Raw genomic sequence first — 18,879 nt, 5'->3', positions numbered from 1 at the left:
TTCCTGTTTTGCTACTTTAATTGTGAATGTCAAGTATGCCCAATTTCTAGGACATTAATGGATTTTGTATTATAAATCAATACATTTTTATTAAATGAGTGAACAACAAACAGTGATGGCCGTAACTAGATATATTAAAGCAACTCAGGGCTAGAAGAGCCGAAAGAACTTCACAAATGTTTACATTTGAAAGACTGAGATTAGACATTAACTTGATATTATTGTTCTCAAGTGGCACTTAATAATCTTGGGGCCCAGTATTACACATTAGAGAACTTATTTCGTTAACAGTTCTCAGTCAGGCGCTTGGCTATTGAATGTTGACACAGGGGAAATAAAAACCTACAAAAAACAACCAATGAGCTCTGCAGAGCTGTCCTAAGGATATTGGACTTTAACTTTTTGATTGGAGGTATTACTACTACAGTCTGCTGACCTGCCAGAGGGATCATTAAGATCAAAGGCTATATGTTATGATGTTTGCCTTTTAAAAAGCAAATGCTGCTCTGAATTTCATAGTTCACAGCTTTCAGCTGGAAGTGACAGCATGACTTCTTGGTATCTGCCTTGGTTTCTGTGCTCTGCTGCTCTCCTCTTGGTTTCTGGCTTGGTAAGGAAACAATGTAGGGGAAAAAAATTAGAAAAATTGGGGATAGTTGATAATGATTACTAAAGAACAACCTGTTTGTTTTTTGCTTTTAAAGGAATTTCAAAATGTTAATGAAATTAAATTTTTTTTTTTTTTGGTGAGCAGGGGCAGGCAGAGTACTGGGAGTGAGAAGAAGGCGCACCAGAGGAAAAGTCAGGGACATGAGATAAAATTGTTTTCTCTGCAGTTTCATTGTTGTGTAACAAGTTTTCTTACGATAAGATGGAAACTTGAAAATCATTCCGTTTTTACTAAGGAATGTGATATGTATTGCTGTTATAGGAATGTGAGACATGACAGAGTGAATAATGAATGTCATGGGCACAGCCAATGCTTAAGTCTTGTAGCATGGAATCTCTCTTCTTCTTCATCAGGTTAGACCAATCTTTCTACAATGACAGGTAGCTGGTTCCACAAACCAACTTGAGGTTTTATTTATTATTTTTATTGGAGTGCAGTTGATTTACAATGTTGTGTTAGTTTCAGGTATGCAGCAAAGTTGATCAGTTATACATATAATCCACTCTTTTTCTTTCTTTTTTTTAAAGATTCTTTTTCCATATAGGCCATTACAAAGTATTGAGTAGAGTTCCCTGTGCTATACAGTAGGTCCTTATTAGTTACCTATTTTATGTAAGTGGTTTGTATATGTCAATCCCAATCTCCCAACTTATCTCTCCCTCCAACATCCCCTCGTAACCATAATTGAGGTTTTAAATGAAGTTTCAAATGCTGGGGAGAATCTTTAGTTGTGATTTTTAAATAACAATTATTATGTTGAAATAATATTCTGTGAACAGAACTACAGCAGTGAGAACAAGAGATACCATGGGAGACTCATTAAAACTGTAATTATGAATGAATGCTTGATAATGGTTTTCGGGAGTGTGTTGGCATTCCTCTGTGAGGGTGTGCCTGTGTGTGGCCAAGGTGTAAGACAATCAAGACACTAGTTAATATAAAAAAGGGTGGTCACCATCCAACCAATTTATCCTCACTGCTTGCCAGATACCCCAGTTGATTCTAGCATGGAGATTCTAGAACCTACAGGTAATCTGTATTTAAATAAAATTGTCCCTTACATTTGTATGACACTTTATTATAGTTTGCCACATTCTTTCACATTATATCATATAACTGTCAGAATACCCAGAAAGCCAGCCCTGACCACATTGTACAGATACTCTGAGTATCCGAGTACCAGGAAGGTGAACTGACTTGCTGGTAACTGGTAGAAGCAGGAATAAAACCCAGACCTACTGTCTACAAGTCCATGAGCTTTTTAAACTAGACTTCATTAAGAAATCTCAGATTTACTTAGTTTTTTCTGCTGGGTATGTGATCTGGGTTTCATTTGGTCTGCTGCTGCCCACTTGCTTCAGTTGTGTCTGACTCTTTGTGACCCCAGGGACTGTAGCCCACCAGGCTCCTCTGTCCATGGAATTTTCCAGGCAAGAATACTGGAGTGGGTTGTCATTTCCTTCTCCAGGAATCTTCCCGACCCAGGCATCAAACTCTCATCTCCTGTGTCTCCTGCCTTTGTAGGTGAATTCTTTACCATTGAGCCACTGAGGAGCCCTTCATTTGGTCACCTGTAGGGAATCTATTTTCAGTTTGTTTGTTTTTTTCATTTGCAAAGTATAGCCATAGATTTTTTTTTTCTGAAGTATTTGGTATTGACTTCGAAGACAGAGTCTTGAGCAAAATGTGAAATTAAACCATGGTTAATGAGATCTTCAATAAAATTTTCTGTTTAAAGCATCATTATAAATTATAATATTTTAATGCCAAGAATAAGTTATTAGATTTTTCAAATGAAGCTCCATGAATTCTTTAGAAAATCTTGTTTAATGTGAACACTTATTGGAGGGCAGGACTCATGTTCTGCCTTCTTTTGAATCTGAGAACTTGGCTTCTTGCTTCAGCCCTTCAAATTCATGCAACAGACTGTTTCATTTTTTATATGAAATGAGAAGACCCTTGGGTCAAAAAGTTATCTTAGACTCTGATGTAGTTCTCTTGAATACATGCCAGAAACTAATCCATACTATTAAGGAAAAAACAAAACCCCACAGATGGCTAGATGGAAATTGGAATCAATAAGACTATGTCACAGACATCATAATAATATCATTTTCTTATGTGTTTGTTTCCCAGCCAACTCCAGAAATCTTTGGTGAGTCTATTTTGAGTTTTGCCCTATGTGACTGAACATGGCACAGCACACACGGTAGAAGAAGGTCGTGTGAAGAATAGAGCAACAGCACAGAAGAACTTAGGACACATTTAATGCTAAGCACAGTGCATACTTGCTCTGAACTTTGATCAAGCACTGGCTTCTTTTGATTTTCTGAAGAACATTTTATTGTTTCTGCTCAGGGGTTCCACATACTCAGCAAAAAAAAAAAAAAAAAAGAGGATGGTATAAGAAAGTCCAAACACAGAGACTGACATATTGGCACCCCATAAATGTCTACTGTTGTTATTTTTGCTGTCTTTGTGCCAAATCAGATGGGCCTGATGTTCTTCCTATTCAGTTGTACGCTTAGAGGTTTGGCCATATTATCTACCTTTTGAAACTTAAGAATAATTCAAATATAGATTAGGAATTTTGCTTGAGAGTTCCAAGGTACATTATTAGCAAGGAATATACATACATGGGTTGCTTGAACTGATTTTACCTTGTGTAAACATTTGCTTCCTATCTAGTCATCTAATCTAGTCTTTCAAATTAATATTATATGGAGCGACCAATTTCTTATTCCTGAAGTTATTTGCCATTCAAGGGACATGGATAAAACAAGAGGATATGTATGCAAAACTCCATAGCCCCAAGCCTGACTCAAGGGAGGTTCTCAATCAATGGATCAATCAATCAATGTATATTGAATCAGAGCATGGTACTCTCTTATATGAGACAAAAGAAACTTGCTCACTTCTAATCAGTGGTTGATAAAGATTTTCTTCTTTCATAAGCACAACATTCAATGTGTTTTTGTTATTTTTGTTAAAGATGTAGATAATGGACTTGACCGGGATATATTTGATATCAATGAAGGTTTGTGGATTTTTAATTTTACATTCTTTATTAAGTGGGGAGTTTGAATCCAATTTGCTAACAAAAATTGTTATCTTCCTTCTTAGATCTGGGACTGGATCTTTTTGAGGGAGACATCATACTTGATGAGGTGAGTTGAAACAATGCAAGGAAGAACTTTCAATTAATCACTGCAAGCTGAAATCAATACCTGACAATGATGGGACAGTGTGGGCTTTGTTAAACCCAACTGTCTCTAAGCATGTAGGATCATAGTTGACACATTTAGTCAATGAATACATTATATGCTAAGGGATTCACATAGTGGTATCTTCGTCATTCATTACTCAGATTTCTTTGCGGTTGAAGACTGTCACTCATCTTGCATGCTTTGCTCTTACTGATCTAATTGATTTTCATTATTGCAATGCTTCCCTGGTAGCTCATCTGGTAAAGAATCCACCTGCTATGTGGGAGACCCCGGTTTGATTCATGGGTCAGGAAGATCCCCTAGAGAAGGAATAGGCTACCCACTCCAGTATTCATGAACTTCCCTGGTGGCTCAGATGGTAAAGAAACTGCCCACTATGTGGGAGACCCGGGTTTGATCCCTGGCTTGGGAAGACACCCTGGAAGAGGGTATGGCAACCCACTGCAGTATTCTTGCCTGGGCAATCCCATGGACAGAGGAGCCTGGTGGGCTATAGTCCATGGGATCACAAAGAGTTGGACATGACTGAGTGACTAAGCACACATGAGATTTTTGTTTTTAAATAGAACTTCACTGATTAAAGCTAGTTGAAGCAAAATTAAGTTGAATTGGTAATTTTAATGAATCTGGCTTTTTATCATAAGAGACAGATTTTGTGATTTCTACTCTGATAGCTGAGAATAGTGTTGCCACGTAAAGATCCTCTTAAGATATTCATAAAGAGTACTGGTTCTTACCTCGCCATCACAGCACACAGATGAACACAGGTATCATGTTTAAACATCCCTCAACCCCCATGTGAACTTCAACTCAAGAATCAGAGCTACAGAGTATCTGATCTTTAGTCCTTGGTCTGCTCTTCTCCCCTTCTTGATCCAATCCTGTATCAGGGCTTTAAATGTCACCTCTATGCTGATAACTCCAAATATATAACTCTGGTTCATTCCTTCCCCCAAGTTCCCTACTGGTCTATCCTGATGCTAATCCATCAGTTCCTCTGGAATATTTATGAGATACCTCAAGCATAATGAGTCCTCAGTTCAACTCTGATTTCCCACGCACGCTGTCCCTCTCCAGTCTTCCCTCTTAGTAAATTCGTCACCACTCCCTCTCCCCCACTCCACTGAATAATAAGTAAAAAATCCAGGAGTCACCTTTGCTTCTTCCCTTTTCTTCACCTTGCCGTCCTCTCCATCAGTAAGTTCTAACATTTCTACCTCCACAGTGCATCTATACTCCTAAGAATGCACTTTTCTTCTATTTATCTACTTCAAATGCTGATCTCCTAGAATCTTTTGCACTCTGTCCCTGTCACCTGTCCTCCACAGCAAAGTGATCTTTTAAATTAGCAATGCCACCTTTTTACTTCCTGCCTTGAAACTCTTCAATGGCCTCCTCTTGTATTTAGAATAATATCCAGATTGGCCCACAGCCTCCAGGACCTTGCACGATTTAACTCTACTGCTAGCGTGTGAGATGGGTGCAATTGTGAGGTAGTTTGAGCATTCTTAGGCATTGCCTTTCTTTGGTATTGGAATGAAGACTGACCTTTTCCAGTCCTGTGGCCACTGCTGAGTTTTCCAAATTTGCTGGCATACTGAGTGCAGCATTTTCACAGCATCATCTTTTAGGACTTGAAATAGCTCAGCTGGAATTCCATCACCTCCATGAGCTTTGTTTGTCATGATGCTCCTTAGGCCCACTTGACTTCACATTCCAGGATGTCTGGCTCTAGGTGAGTGATCACACCATTATGATTATCTGCATCATGAAGATCTTTTTTGTATAGTTCTTCTGTGTATTCTTGCACCTGTTCTTAGTATCTTCTGCTTCTGTTAGGTCCATACCATTTCTGTCCTTTATTATGCCCATCTTTGCATGAAAAGTTCCCTTGGTATCTCTAATTTTCTTGAAGATATCTTTGGTCTTTCCCATTCTATTGTTTTCCTCTATTTCTTTGCACTGATCACTGAGGAAGTCTTTCTTATCTCTCCTCGCTATTCTTTGGAACTCTACATTCAAATGGGTATATCTTTCCTTTTCTCCTTTGCCTTTCACTTCTCTTCTTTTCATAGCTGTTTGTAAGGCCTCCTCAGATAACCATTTTGCCTTCTTGCATTTCTTTTTCTTGGGGATGGTCTTGATCCCTGCCTCCTGTACAATGTCACGAACCTCCATCCATAGCTCTTTAGGTGATATCCAAGGAACCTTTCAAGTCTGGCTCTTTCTTGTCACTCTCATTTCACCTTCAATGTCATCCTTTCAAAGAGTTCTGTCCTGATCACTTTATCTAATGCACTCCCCCCAATTCCTTTATTCTTGTTCACATCTCCCTTTTTATTTCCTCTGCTACTATTAAATAGATCCTGTTTAAACTTTTTTCTTACATGCTGTTTGTCTCCTCCACTAGAGCCTGAGAAATGTAGAGGCATTGGTACTTTTGTTACCAATGGATCTCTTTTCTCTTGAACAGTGTTCATTTCATTGGCTGGATGAATACGTTAATGAAATATGTTTTCTATTCCAAAAATTTCAATATTGTAAAATTTTTTGAAAACTTTGGCATAGCTCATGTGGAACTTTTTTTCATATTGCAAGATCAAGATGACTGAAGTTTTGCTATCACTTTCTTCTTATATGTTTTTAAATCTTAATATAGGAAACTAGTCTATGAATCTACCATATTTATAGTCCAGTTTTACAAATCATTATTTACATGATTTTGCATGGTTCCGTCTTCAACTTTATTAACAAAGTTAATGATAGTAATTAATGATTTTCCATCAGACAATCAGAATTGTATATGAACTGATCACATGTCTTGTGCCTGCCTCTCACTCATCTGGCCTTTACAAATGCTTTGCCAAAACCCTTCAGGGAGTTAGGGGTTTTGAGGGGCCTGAGCCACCCATCTCCTTGCATGGCCCTGCAGTAAACCTTTCTCTGCTCCAAACTCTGAGGTTTTGGGCATATAAACCTGCACTAACACTTAAAAGGATATGTAAAAATATGAATAATTGAAGTGAAATGAGATTAAAGGAAATATTAATGCTTGCCATTCTCCTTATTAAAAAAGAGAAGCTAATGATTTCCTCCTAGAACTTTTGTTATGATAGGATAAGAGTAGGTGTACACACACATGAGTACGTGCATGCTGCTGCTGCTGCTGCTAAGTCGCTTCACACAGAAAATTTGTTTAGGTTGCCTTGTTGTTATTTAGTTCCTAAGTCCTGTCAAGATTCATTTGCAACCTCATGACCATAGCCCACCAGCCTCCTCTGTCCATGGAATTCTCCAGGCAAGAATACTGGAGTGGGTAGCCATTCCCTTCTCCAGGGATCTTCCCGACTCAGGGATTGAACCTGAGTCTCCTGCATTGACAGGTGGATTCTTTACCACTGAGCTACAAGGAAGCCCTTAGGTTGCTTGGGAAAGCTTAAAACTTCTTTTATTTCTGGGTTAACTATTGCTTGTTTCATAATTTTTGACTGATACCTTCAGTGAATCCTTTCCCACTTATTTTTGACAGATACAAGAAAGAAATGCCATCGTTGGAGAAAGATATAGGTGGCCTCATACTATTCCATATGTTCTAGATGATAGCTTGGGTTAGTATGAAATTTGGAGTGTCCACAAATAATGTGTGTTCCTAACAGAATAGGATGACAGTATTTTCAAGGGAAGATTCACATGGCCATTAAGGGTTTTGTTTGTTGCTTTGTGTGGCCGTGTGTGTGTGTGTGTGTGTGTGTGCATTATCAGTTGTGTCTCTTTGTGACCCCATGGATTGTAGCCTGCCTAAATACACTTATGTTAAAAAGAAATAAGCAAAATGAAGAATGAACAGAACCAAATGATTTTGTATGAAATATTTGCTGAGTTTTGACCAGTAAAGGACTTCCCTTGTGGCTCAGCTGGTAAAGAATCAGGCTTCAATGCGGGAGACCTCGGTTTGATCCATGGGTTGGGAAGATCCCCTGGAGAAAGTATTCTGGCCTGGAGAATTCCATGGACTGTATAATCCATGGGATCACAAAGAGTCAGACGTGACTGAGCAGCTTTCACTTTGACCAGTAAAGGGATTAATTCAGCCAAGATTTACAGAAAGCCTACTCTGTATTTGACAGTTGGAACATAAAGATTCGGAAGCTAGTCTTTATTTTAAAGCAGAGGCTTCATCTATGTTCAGATTTAACACATGACTGAAAAACAAGCACCAAAAAAACAAACAAAACTCTAGGAACTGTCATTATTTTACTAACATTTTATTTTGCCAAGTCAGGAATTTAACAAGAACCCACTTTCTTTTTATCATCCTCTTTTTATAAAATAAATAATGTTTTAATACTAAAAAGTCAGAAGAATCTAATCCAGAAGAAAGGGCAAGTTTTCTGTATTAGAAATTTATTGTCATGGAAAACACTAAACAAAATTCTCATTTTACCCATGGATTAGTAAAAATGATATCACTGACCAGCATCAGTTTAGGAACTGCCATTTGGGAAATTTTCGCTTAAGTATCATTTATTTGGGCTTCTCCAGTGGCTTAGCAGTAAAGAATCTACCTGTATACAGGAGATGCCAGAGACATGGGTTGGATCCTTGGGTCTAGAAGATCCCCTGGAGGAAGAAATGGCAACCCACTCCAGTATTCTTGCTGGGAAAATCCCATGGACAGAGGAGCCTGGTGGGCTATACAGTCCATGTAGTCACAATGAGTTGGACATTGACTGAGTGACTAACATCGTATATTTCAGTGTGTGTGCTCAGTCATGTCCAACTCTTTGGGACCCCAAGGACTGTATCCCACAGGCTCCTCTGTCCGTGGAATTCTCGAGGCAAGATACTGGAGTGGGTTGCTCTTTCCCACTCCAGGGAATCTTTCTGACCCAGAGACTGAACTCGTGTCTTTTGTGTCTCTTGCATTGGCAGGCAGATTCTTTTTCACTAGCACAACCTAGGAAGCCTCATTTCAGTAGAGATAATTATAAATCAAAAGCTAATTATATAGAATGGAATAAATATTATGATTGATGATATGTTCAAAGAGCTATGGGAGCCCACTGGAGGACATTTAACTCAAACTAGATATAAAGGCATATATAATAGGGGCAAGTGACCCTGTGCAGTGGGGCTGCTGTGAAGCTTGTGCAAGTTGTACTCCACACAAAGGTGCCTGGGGAGGGGGGCAAGTGGGACTGAAATTAAGCTTGCATCATATTCATCAAGAGGCATTCATCTCTTGAATGAAGTACTATTCATCCACCTACCAAGACAGTACTGGCAGTATCTGCTCAGATTTGGTGCCCGTTTCTTCCTTCCCTCTTTCCATTCTTCCTTCCTTCCTTTCTTAATTAAAGTATGTTTGATTTATAATGTTGTGTTAATTTCTGGTGTACAGCGAGGTGCTTCTTTCTAAGGCACTGTGTGGGCTAGTGCAGCCTCTGACAGCAAGGGAAGGATGCTCTAAGCAGACGGATCACTACGTGCAAAGGCATGGGGAAAGGAGAAAACCACTGGTTAGAATTAGGTTGAGAGTGGGAAGATAATGAAGTTGAACAGGTAGGCAGAATCCAGTCTTGAGTCTTTCCTGTGTTAAAGAACTTGGTGTGTATACCAAGGATCATGTGGAACCACCAAAGGTTTTAGTGCAGAAATGAGATCATTATCACTCTGGTTGCAGTCCAGAAGATGTATTATCAGTGGGGCAGTAAAAGAGTAGGGAGATCAGTTAGACTGTTGAAGAAATTCAGAGAAGGATTAAAGTGTTTCTAAGCCAAGACTCTCTCAGTGATGATAGACTAGAGTGAATCATTCTAAGAGAGGCTTAGGAAGCAATTAGATTTGGTGATTGTGAGAGATCAAGAAGAAGGTGGGTCTAGGGAAAGAAGGGCTAGTGCCCAGGATTCATTCTTAGGTGACTGGGGGGATGGCAATGACTTTAAAAAGAATAGGGAATATGTCTTGAAGAGGGTGAGATGGAGAAGTATGGTGGAAATTGCTTTTTGGCATGCAGGATTTGAAATGCTTCAGGCTCACTGTGGTGGAGGCATCGTATGATGTCTTGGTATCTGGTCTGGTCATTCAAGATAGAGAAATCTAACAGGGAGTTACTAAGGGTATGGGAGATGGTTGAAGCCATGGGTATGGATGAGTTTTTCACAGGTACCTTGCATATCACACATACGCCATAGATAATGGATCTTTCTGGATGACCCAGGAAGATTGTATTGAGTTAGATGGCACAGAGTGGAATTCAGCCTGAGAGAGCAACTTTTTGGAATTGATATAGATGGAAGATCTGATAAAAGTTTTTGAGAAGGCAAGATTGGTCATAAACAAATGAAAAACCAAGAGTAGGGTAGAAAAAGCCAAAGCAACAGTAATTCATAGAATTAGAAACTAAAGAGTTGTGTAACATGAGGAGAAAATGATGTCCACTGACTTTCAGAATGAGGGGGATCTGAAACACTGTATTAAAATATAATTTTTTTTCAGCTTTATTGAGGTATAATTGACATGAAATTGTTAGATACTTGATATACATTGTGGTGATTTGACATGTGTGAACACTGAAAGGATTCCCCCTTTGAGTTAGCTGACACACCCATCACCTCACATATTTTTCTTGTGTGTGAGAACATTTATATTCTACTCTCTTGGAAAATTTCAATTGTGCAATACAGTGCTATCAACTATAACACCACGTTTTACATTTGATCCTTGGGCCTTATTTATCTGATAGCTGAAACTTTGTACTTTTACTAACCTCTCCTTATTTAAATATTTATTTTTGGTTTTAGTCTTTTGATTAAAAGTTTAAAAATATTTTTGTTTCAAAATCATATATATATACATATGCATGATTAAAACTATATATATAAAACTGTATTCTCCTGTGTTCCATGAAAGACCAGTGAGCTTTTTTTTTTCTTTTTTAATTTGGCTGCACCAGGTCTCAGTTTCAGCAAATGGGATCTTCTGTCTTCACAGGAGCATGTGGGATCTTTTTTTAAGTTGCAGCATGCAAATTCTTAGTTGTGGCATGTGGGGTCTAGTTCCCTGACCAAAGATTGAACCCGAGCCTCCTGCATTGGTAGCATGGAGTCTTAGCCACTGAACCACCAGGGAAGTCCCCAGTGAGCTTTAATCTGACTATACCTCTTAGGTTATTTTTGCCATGCATTTTACCTAAAGCTATCCTAACCTTATAAGTTTTATGTACCTGTTTCTTTTCTTTTCTTTTTAATTTTTGCTTTTTAATTGAAGTGCAGTTGATGTTTAATATTACGTAAGTTGTACAGGACACAGGGATCAAGACCATCCCCATGGAAAAGAAATGCACAAAAGCAAAATGGCTGTCTGAGGAGGCCTTACAAATAGCTGTGAAAAGAAGAGAAGCCAAAAGCAAAGGAGAAAAGGAAAGATATAAGCATCTGAATGCAGAGTTCCAAAGAATAGCAAGAAGAGATAAGAAAGCCTTCCTCAGTGACCAATGCAAAGAAATAGAGGAAAACAACAGAATGGGAAAGACTAGAGATCTCTTCAAGAAAATTAGAGATACCAAGGACATTTCATGCAAAGATGGGCTCGATAAAGGACAGAAATGGTATGGACCTAACAGAAGCAGAAGATATTAAGAAGAGGTGGCAAGAATACACAGAAGAACTGTACAAAAGAGATCTTCATGACCCAGATAATCACGATGGTGTGATCAATGACCTAGAGCCAGACATCCTGAAATGTGAAGTCAAGTGGGCCTTAGAAAGCATCACTACGAACAAAGCTAGTGGAGGTGATGGCATTCCAGTCGAGCTATTTCAAATCCTGAAAGATGATGCTGTGAAAGTGCTGCACTCAATATGCCAGCAAATTTGGAAAACTCAGCTCTGGTCACAGGACTGGAAAAGGTCAGTTTTCATTCCAATCCCAAAGAAAGGCAATGCCAAAGAATGCTCAAACTACCGCACAATTGCACTCATCTCACACTCTAGTAAAGTAATGCTCAAAATTCTCCAAGCCAGGCTTCAGCAATACGTGAACCGTGAACTTCCAGATGTTCAAGCTGGTTTTAGAAAAGGCAGAGGAACCAGAGATCAAATTGCCAACATCTACTGGATCATCGAAAAAGCAAGAGAGTTCCAGAAAAACATCTCTTTCTGCTTTATTGACTATGCCAAAGCCTTATGACTGTGTGGATCACAATAAACTGGAAAATTCTGAAAGAGATGGGAATACGAGACCACCTGACCCGCCTCTTGAGAAACCTATATGCAGGTCAGGAAGCAACAGTTAGAACTGGACATGGAACAACAGACTGGTTCCAAATAGGAAAAGGCATACGTCAAGGCTATATATTGTCACCCTGCTTATTTTACTTCTATGCAGAGTACATCATGAGAAATGCTGGGCTGGAAGAAGCACAAGCTGGAATCAAGATTGCCAGGAGAAATATCAATAACCTCAGATATGCAGATGACACCCCCCTTATGGCAGAAAGTGAAGAGGAACTCAAAAGCCTCTTGATGAAAGTGAAAGAGGAGAGTGAAAAATTTGGCTTAAAGCTCAACATTCAGAAAACAAAGATCATGGCATCTGGTCCCATCACTTCATGGGAAATAGATGGGGAAACAGTGGAAACAGTGTCAGACTTTATTTTTTGGGCTCCAAAATCACTGCAGTTGGTGATTGCAGCCTTAAAAGACGCATACTCATTGGAAGGAAAGTTATGACCAACCTAGAGAGCATATTCAAAAGCAGAGACATTACTTTGCCAACAAAGGTCCGTCTAGTCAAAGCTATGGTTTTTCCAGTAGTCATGTATGGATGTGAGAGTTGGACTGTGAAGAAAGCTGAGCGCTGAAGAATTGATGCTTTTGAAATTTGGTGTTGGAGAAGACTCTTGAGAGTCCCTTGGACTGCAAGGAGATCCAACCAATCCATTCTAAAGGAGATCAGCACTGGGTGTTCTTTGGAAGGAATGATGTTAAAGGTGAAACTCCAGTACTTTGGCCACCTCATGAGAAGAGCTGACTCATTGGAAAAGACCCTGATGCTGGGAGGGATTGGGGACAGGAGGAGAAGGGGATGACAGAGGATGAGATGGCTGAATGGCATCACTGACTCGATGGACGTGAGTTTGAGTGAACTCGGGGAGTTGGTGATGGACAGGGAGGCCTGGCATGCTGCGATTCATGGGGTCACAAAGAGTCGGACACGACTGAGCGACTAAACCAAACTGAATGGAACTGAAGTTACAAGTATACAATATAGTGATTTAAAATTTTTACAGGTTATACTACATTTTTGCTCATTATAAAATATTGGCTATATTTCCTATTTGTACAGTATATCCTTATAACTTATTTTATACCTAATAGGTTGTACCTCTTAATCCCCTACCCTTATATTACCCCAGGCCCCTTCCATCTCTCCACTGGTAACCACCAGTTTGTTCTCTACATCTGTGAGTCTGCTTCTTTTTTGTTATATTAACTAGTTTGTTGTACTTTAAAAATTCCACATATAAGTGATATCTACAGTGTTTATTGGAGAAGGCAATAGCAACCCACTCGAGTACTCTTGCCTGGAAAATCCCATGGATGGAGGAGCCTGGTAGGCTGCAGTCCATGGGGTCGCTAAGAGTTGGACATGACTGAGCGACTTCACTTTCACTTTTCACTTTCATGCATTGGAGAAGGCAATGGCAACCCACTGCAGTATTCTTACCTGGAGAATCCCAGGGACGGTGGAGCCTGGTGGGCTGACATTTATGGGGTCGCACAGAGTCGGACACGACTGAAGCGACTTAGCAGCAGCAGCAGCAGCAGCAGCATGGTATTTATCTTTCTCTGACTTATTTCACTTGTGTAATTGCCTCAAAGTCCATTCATGTTTCTGCAAAGGCAAAAATTTGTTCTTTTTCATGACTGAGTAGTACTCCTTCATGTACTTAATCTTCTTAATCCATTTCTCTGTGTTCTTTTTTATTTTACAAAGGTTCTTTTTTAAAAAGAAATATTGATTTATTTGTTTGGCCTTCCTGGGTCTCGGCCGCAGTGTGCCGGATCTTTAGTTACAGGATGCAAACTCTTAGTTGTGGCATGTGGGATCTAGTTCCCTGACCAAGGATTGAACCTGGGCCTCCTGCATTTGGAGCATGGAGTCTTAGCTACTGGACCACCAGGGAGGTCCCTCCATTCTTCTCTTGGTGGACACTTAGGTTGCTTTCATTTCCTGGCAATTGTTAATAGTGCTGCTATAAACATTTGGGGGGGCTGTGTCTTTTCAGATGGTGGTGTGTTTTTGTTTTTTTCAGGTATATACACAGGAGTGATCATATGGCAGTTCTATTTTGTTTTTTTGAGAAAGCGCCATACTTTTTTCCATATGAAATTCTTCCAGTAGGGCTTTAGTCTTTTAGCTTAAGCCTTGGGTATCATCTGGCTGTTAGTGGCAACTTACCTGAATGGGATAACGAAGCAACCGTGTGTAGCTTCCCATGAGTGAGTTACAGTTGCAAGCCTGAGTGCCAGATTTGAGGTGAGTTTTAGGAAGTAAGAAGTGGATAAAAGGGTTAAAGTTGGGGCTAGAAATGAAGATCAAGGTCCAGGAGCAGGAAGGGGCTTAACAAGGGGAAAATAATCCTAAGCAACTATTTACTTAGCTTCTAGGGTTTAGATAGCAGGATCCCTGGTGGGGCTTTCCTGAATCTGTGATGCAAAGTTAATTAAAGCTGTGGTAAATAAAGGTACAGGGTACATAAGGGTCTTGGTAGAAAGCTATACTTTTTACAAAACTTCCACATTTATTCCCTTATTTGAGTCTCCAAACAATTCGCAGGATAGACACTATCCTTATTAAGCTTTGATAAAAGGCCCAGACAAGCAAGCTCCTTAGACCTTCAGTTCAGAAATAGTCATGTGGTGGTCGGTATCATCATCCCTTATTTTAAGGACGTGTTAGATATGAAATAATGATACAATGTGATATTTACAATACAGAAAACATAGAAACAGTTTAAATATTTGATAACACGAAGTTACTTATATTTTACAGTCATATAAGGTGGCTATTAAAATGATAAAAACAGTATTTCATGAAGAAGCAAGGCTTAAGATGTATTACTTAATGAAATGGAGAAGGAAATGGCTACCCACTCCAGTACTCTTGCCTGAGAAATTCCATGGACAGAGAAGCCTGGCAGACTACAGTCCATGGGATTGCAAAGAATCAGATATGACTTTGTGACTGAGCATTTAGTGAAAAAATAGTTTATAAAATATTATGAAGGCTGTAACTTTATTGTTTATAAAAAATATGTATATCGCACATGTATGTATTCATAAGAAAAGTATGATAAACGTGCTTGGTTATTTCTGTGTAAGATTTTATAATTTCTTTCTGTTTATAATGTCTAACTTTTTAATAATAACCATGTATTATTTTTTCATAGCTACTTTTAGAAAACTTATTATTTTAAAAAAATTATTATTTTTAAAATATTTAGCTACATTGGGTCTTAGTTGCAGCGTGTGAGCTTAGGTGCCTGTTGGTGTGTCTCCAACGGGACTGAACCCAAATCCTCTGCATTGGAAGGTGAATTCTCAACCACTGGACCATGAGGGACGTCCCTGAGCATGTATCATTTGTGTGATATTGTAAATGGTTGAATTCTGAGTGCCTGTTAGAGATTCATGGATTTTAGGTCCTATGTCTGTCCTGTTCTTTACCTTCACCTAGACTGAGGCATTCTGAAGAATGTCTTTAAATTGTCTGTGAAACGGACATGTAAGAAGGTAGCAGAAAATAAACATTTGATAGATGCTCATTTTATAGTAGTGCCCTCTTATCCTTGGGGGATATGTTCCAAGACTTCCAGTGAATGACTGAAACTGTGGGTAGTACCAAACCCTATATATACTAGGTTTTTTCCTAATCTATGTATGTATGATAAACTGATAAATTAGGCACAGTAAGAGATAGTAACTAATAAGAAAATAGAACAATTATAACCTATAATAAAAGTTATGTGAATGTGGTCTGTCCAGATATTTTATTGAACTGTGTTATCCTTCTGATGATGGGAGATGATGAAATGCCTACTTCATGAAATGAAATGAGGTGAATGGCGTCAGTGTTGTGATGTATCGTTAGGCTACTATTGACGTTCAATGACACATCAGAAGGAGGACTATCTGCTTTGGGTGATGCTGGGTCATTGAGGTTTGACGAGGTCGATGAGTGGATATTGAGAGCAGATGATGGACATCCAAGATTGGGGAATCCCTGGCGGGATGGAGCAGCATGGCAGGAGATTTCCTCAGGCTGCTCAGAGCGGCATGCAGTTTCGTGATCATCAACTCTTATGTCTGAAGTTTTCCATTTAATATTTTTGGACAGGTAACCAAAGCCACAGAAAGTGAAACCACAGATCCATGGGGCCTACTGTGCTTGGAACTTCACCTCTTCTTTCTGTGCTAGTCTTACAATATTCCTGCAAAGTTGACTTTATTTCCCCGCTTAGCTGGTCTTGTGATAATACCAAAACTCCAAAGGTGAAGTAAATTGGCAAAGATTATGCATCAAAAGTAAATGGATAGAAAGCTAGTGGGAAGTTGTTATATAATACAAGGGGTTCATCCTCATGGTGTGATGACCTAGAGGGCTGGGATGAGGGGTGGTGGGAAGGAGGCTCTAGATGGAGGGGACATAGGTATACTGATGGCTGATTCACGTTGTTGTATGGCAGGAGCCAACACAATATTGTAAAGCAATTGTGCTCCAATTAAAAAAAATAGGAAGGACTAGAATAGGAATAGGGTTTTCTTGGTGGTTCAGACCATAAAGAATCTGCCTGCTATTCGGGAGACTGGGGTTCAGTCTCCTGGGTTGGGAAGATCCCCTGGAGAAGGGAGTGGCAACCCACTCCAGTAGTCTTGCCTGGAGAATTCCACAGACAGAGGAACCTGGTAGGTTACAGTCCATGGGGTTACAAAGAGTTGGGCATGATTAAGCGACTAACACTTTTCACTTTTCACAGAATAGAAAATCCATACAGAGAGAATGCAAAATGGTTTAATGGGTACAAAGTGTCCTCTTGGGGTGATGAAGGTGTTTTGGAACTAGACAGACAAGGTGTTGAAGAACATTACGCATGTACGAAATTGCCCCTGCAATGTTCACTTTTGAATGGTTAATTGTTTTTATAATTGTTAAATTTCTAACTTAACAGTTGTTCATTGTTTTAATTGTATAAAAAGCATAAAGTTAGCTGCTCAGTCACGTCTGACTCTGGTTTAGAAAAAAAGTAAGTAGTGAGGATAGGAGAGAACCTAGGTGTGTCTGGTTGGAACCAGTCGACACACCATCTTCTCTGCCATCCGGTCACGCACCGCTGGCAGCCACCATCCTTCACTTCACCAGTACCTGCTCTGATTTGTGACTATCTCTTCATATGCACCTGATACAGCCCCTTCCCCCAGATTGCCCTCTGAGCTTCTTTTCCTGCATACCTTGGTTGGTTTCTTGCCCCTGGCTTCTTTGAGCACTATTCTATCTAAAGTGTTAGCATCAGTCAACTTGGAAGCAATGGTTCTTATTCGTATTTTAGACCCTGAACTCATTGGAGAATCTTATGAATGCTTTCCCCAGAAATTGCACTTTGCTGAGATAGATATGAATAGAGGTCTAGACATAATTCTTTGAACACTATCTCAACATATTCATGGTCCCTCTCATCTCAAGGTCCTCAGATTAAAAACTCTGCTGTGAGGCTTTAAATATATATTATAGCTTCTTAGATAAAGCATGTGACGGTGATGGTTCATTTTGGTTGCCTGTGAACGAGTGTATGTGTTCTCGAAGGTAAGCAAACACCCCCCCCCCTTTTTTTTTTTGCTATCTGCACTATACTGGCTCCAGAGAAATATACATGGGGCAAAATTAGATAATCTGAAGAACAACCAAATACTTACATGTGATACTTAATTGATACTGTATACTAAGTTTTGTAAAAATAAAATGCTAAATTTTCACAGAGGGACTAATTCATGATAAACAATATATTGCAGGCCCTGTTTCCATGGTGAATTGTTCAATGGTGATAATTTTATACGTTTATTTTTGTTTGTTTTCTTCCTTCAGAGATGAATGCCAGGGGGGTTATCCTCAAGGCATTTGAACGCTATCGCCTAAAATCATGCATTGACTTCAAGCCTTGGTCTGGAGAACCCAACTATATATCAGTGTTCAAAGGCAGTGGGTAAATGGAAGTTTGTCTTCTAAGTGTTCTGAGGAGAATTGTTGTGGCTGGGATATTGCATCACAGTGATTGCCCTGCACCCTAACCTTGAGGGAGGCTGGGGCTTCCACTGCTATTTGCTGGATGTAGTTTCCCTCTGGCCATAAAACCAGACTGCACTGTCTCAGCCTTGTAAAGACAAGGAGGGTGGAGTCACATGCCATCCACCGTAAGGCTCTGACCTTCAGCCTGTTTGTAGTTTCTGCACTCCTTATTTCTTTTATTTTTTTAGTTTAGCAGTGTTGGGTCTTTGTTGCTGCATGGGCTTTTCTTTAGTTGTGGTGAGCGGGGGCTACTCTCTAGTTTTGGTGTGTGGGTTTCTCATTGCGGTGGCTTCTCTTGTTGCAGAGCTTGGGCTCTCGGGCACTCAGGCATCGGTAATTATAGCACATGGGCTCTAGAGCACAGGCTCAATAGCTGCGGTGCACGCGCCTAGTTGCTCCGTGGTATTGTGGGGTCTTCCCAGACCAGGGATCAAACCCGTGTCTTCTGCATTGTCAGGCAGATTCTTTACCACTAAGGCACCAAGGAAGCCCCTCTTTTTTTTTTTTTTTTTTTAATATTTACTTATTTAGCTACACCAGGTCTTAGTTGGGGCATGTGGGATCTAGTTCCCTGACCAGAATTGAATTCAGGCCCCTTGCACTGGAAGCTTGGAATCTTAGCCACTAGATCACCAG

At 39.7% G+C, this 18,879-nt stretch overlaps 1 protein-coding gene across 1 annotated transcript in view; it reads left to right on the top strand.

Moving 5' to 3' along the window:
* Window positions 1–547: 547 nt before the first annotated feature.
* MEP1B (meprin A subunit beta) overlaps window positions 548–18,879 on the top strand; it is a 36,061-nt gene continuing 17,729 nt past the window's right edge. The window contains exons 1-6 of the mRNA XM_055559295.1: window positions 548–610; window positions 2,807–2,825; window positions 3,663–3,707; window positions 3,794–3,837; window positions 7,427–7,505; window positions 18,043–18,160. Of these exons, the coding sequence (XP_055415270.1) occupies window positions 548–610; window positions 2,807–2,825; window positions 3,663–3,707; window positions 3,794–3,837; window positions 7,427–7,505; window positions 18,043–18,160 (368 nt within the window). The remainder of the gene's footprint in view (window positions 611–2,806; window positions 2,826–3,662; window positions 3,708–3,793; window positions 3,838–7,426; window positions 7,506–18,042; window positions 18,161–18,879) is intronic.

This window comes from Bubalus kerabau, chromosome 21 (genome assembly GCF_029407905.1).
Source record: "Bubalus kerabau isolate K-KA32 ecotype Philippines breed swamp buffalo chromosome 21, PCC_UOA_SB_1v2, whole genome shotgun sequence".
NCBI lineage: Eukaryota > Metazoa > Chordata > Mammalia > Artiodactyla > Bovidae > Bubalus > Bubalus kerabau.
Note: the sequence above shows the minus strand (reverse complement) of the source record. Positions and strands in the feature narration are given on the sequence as shown.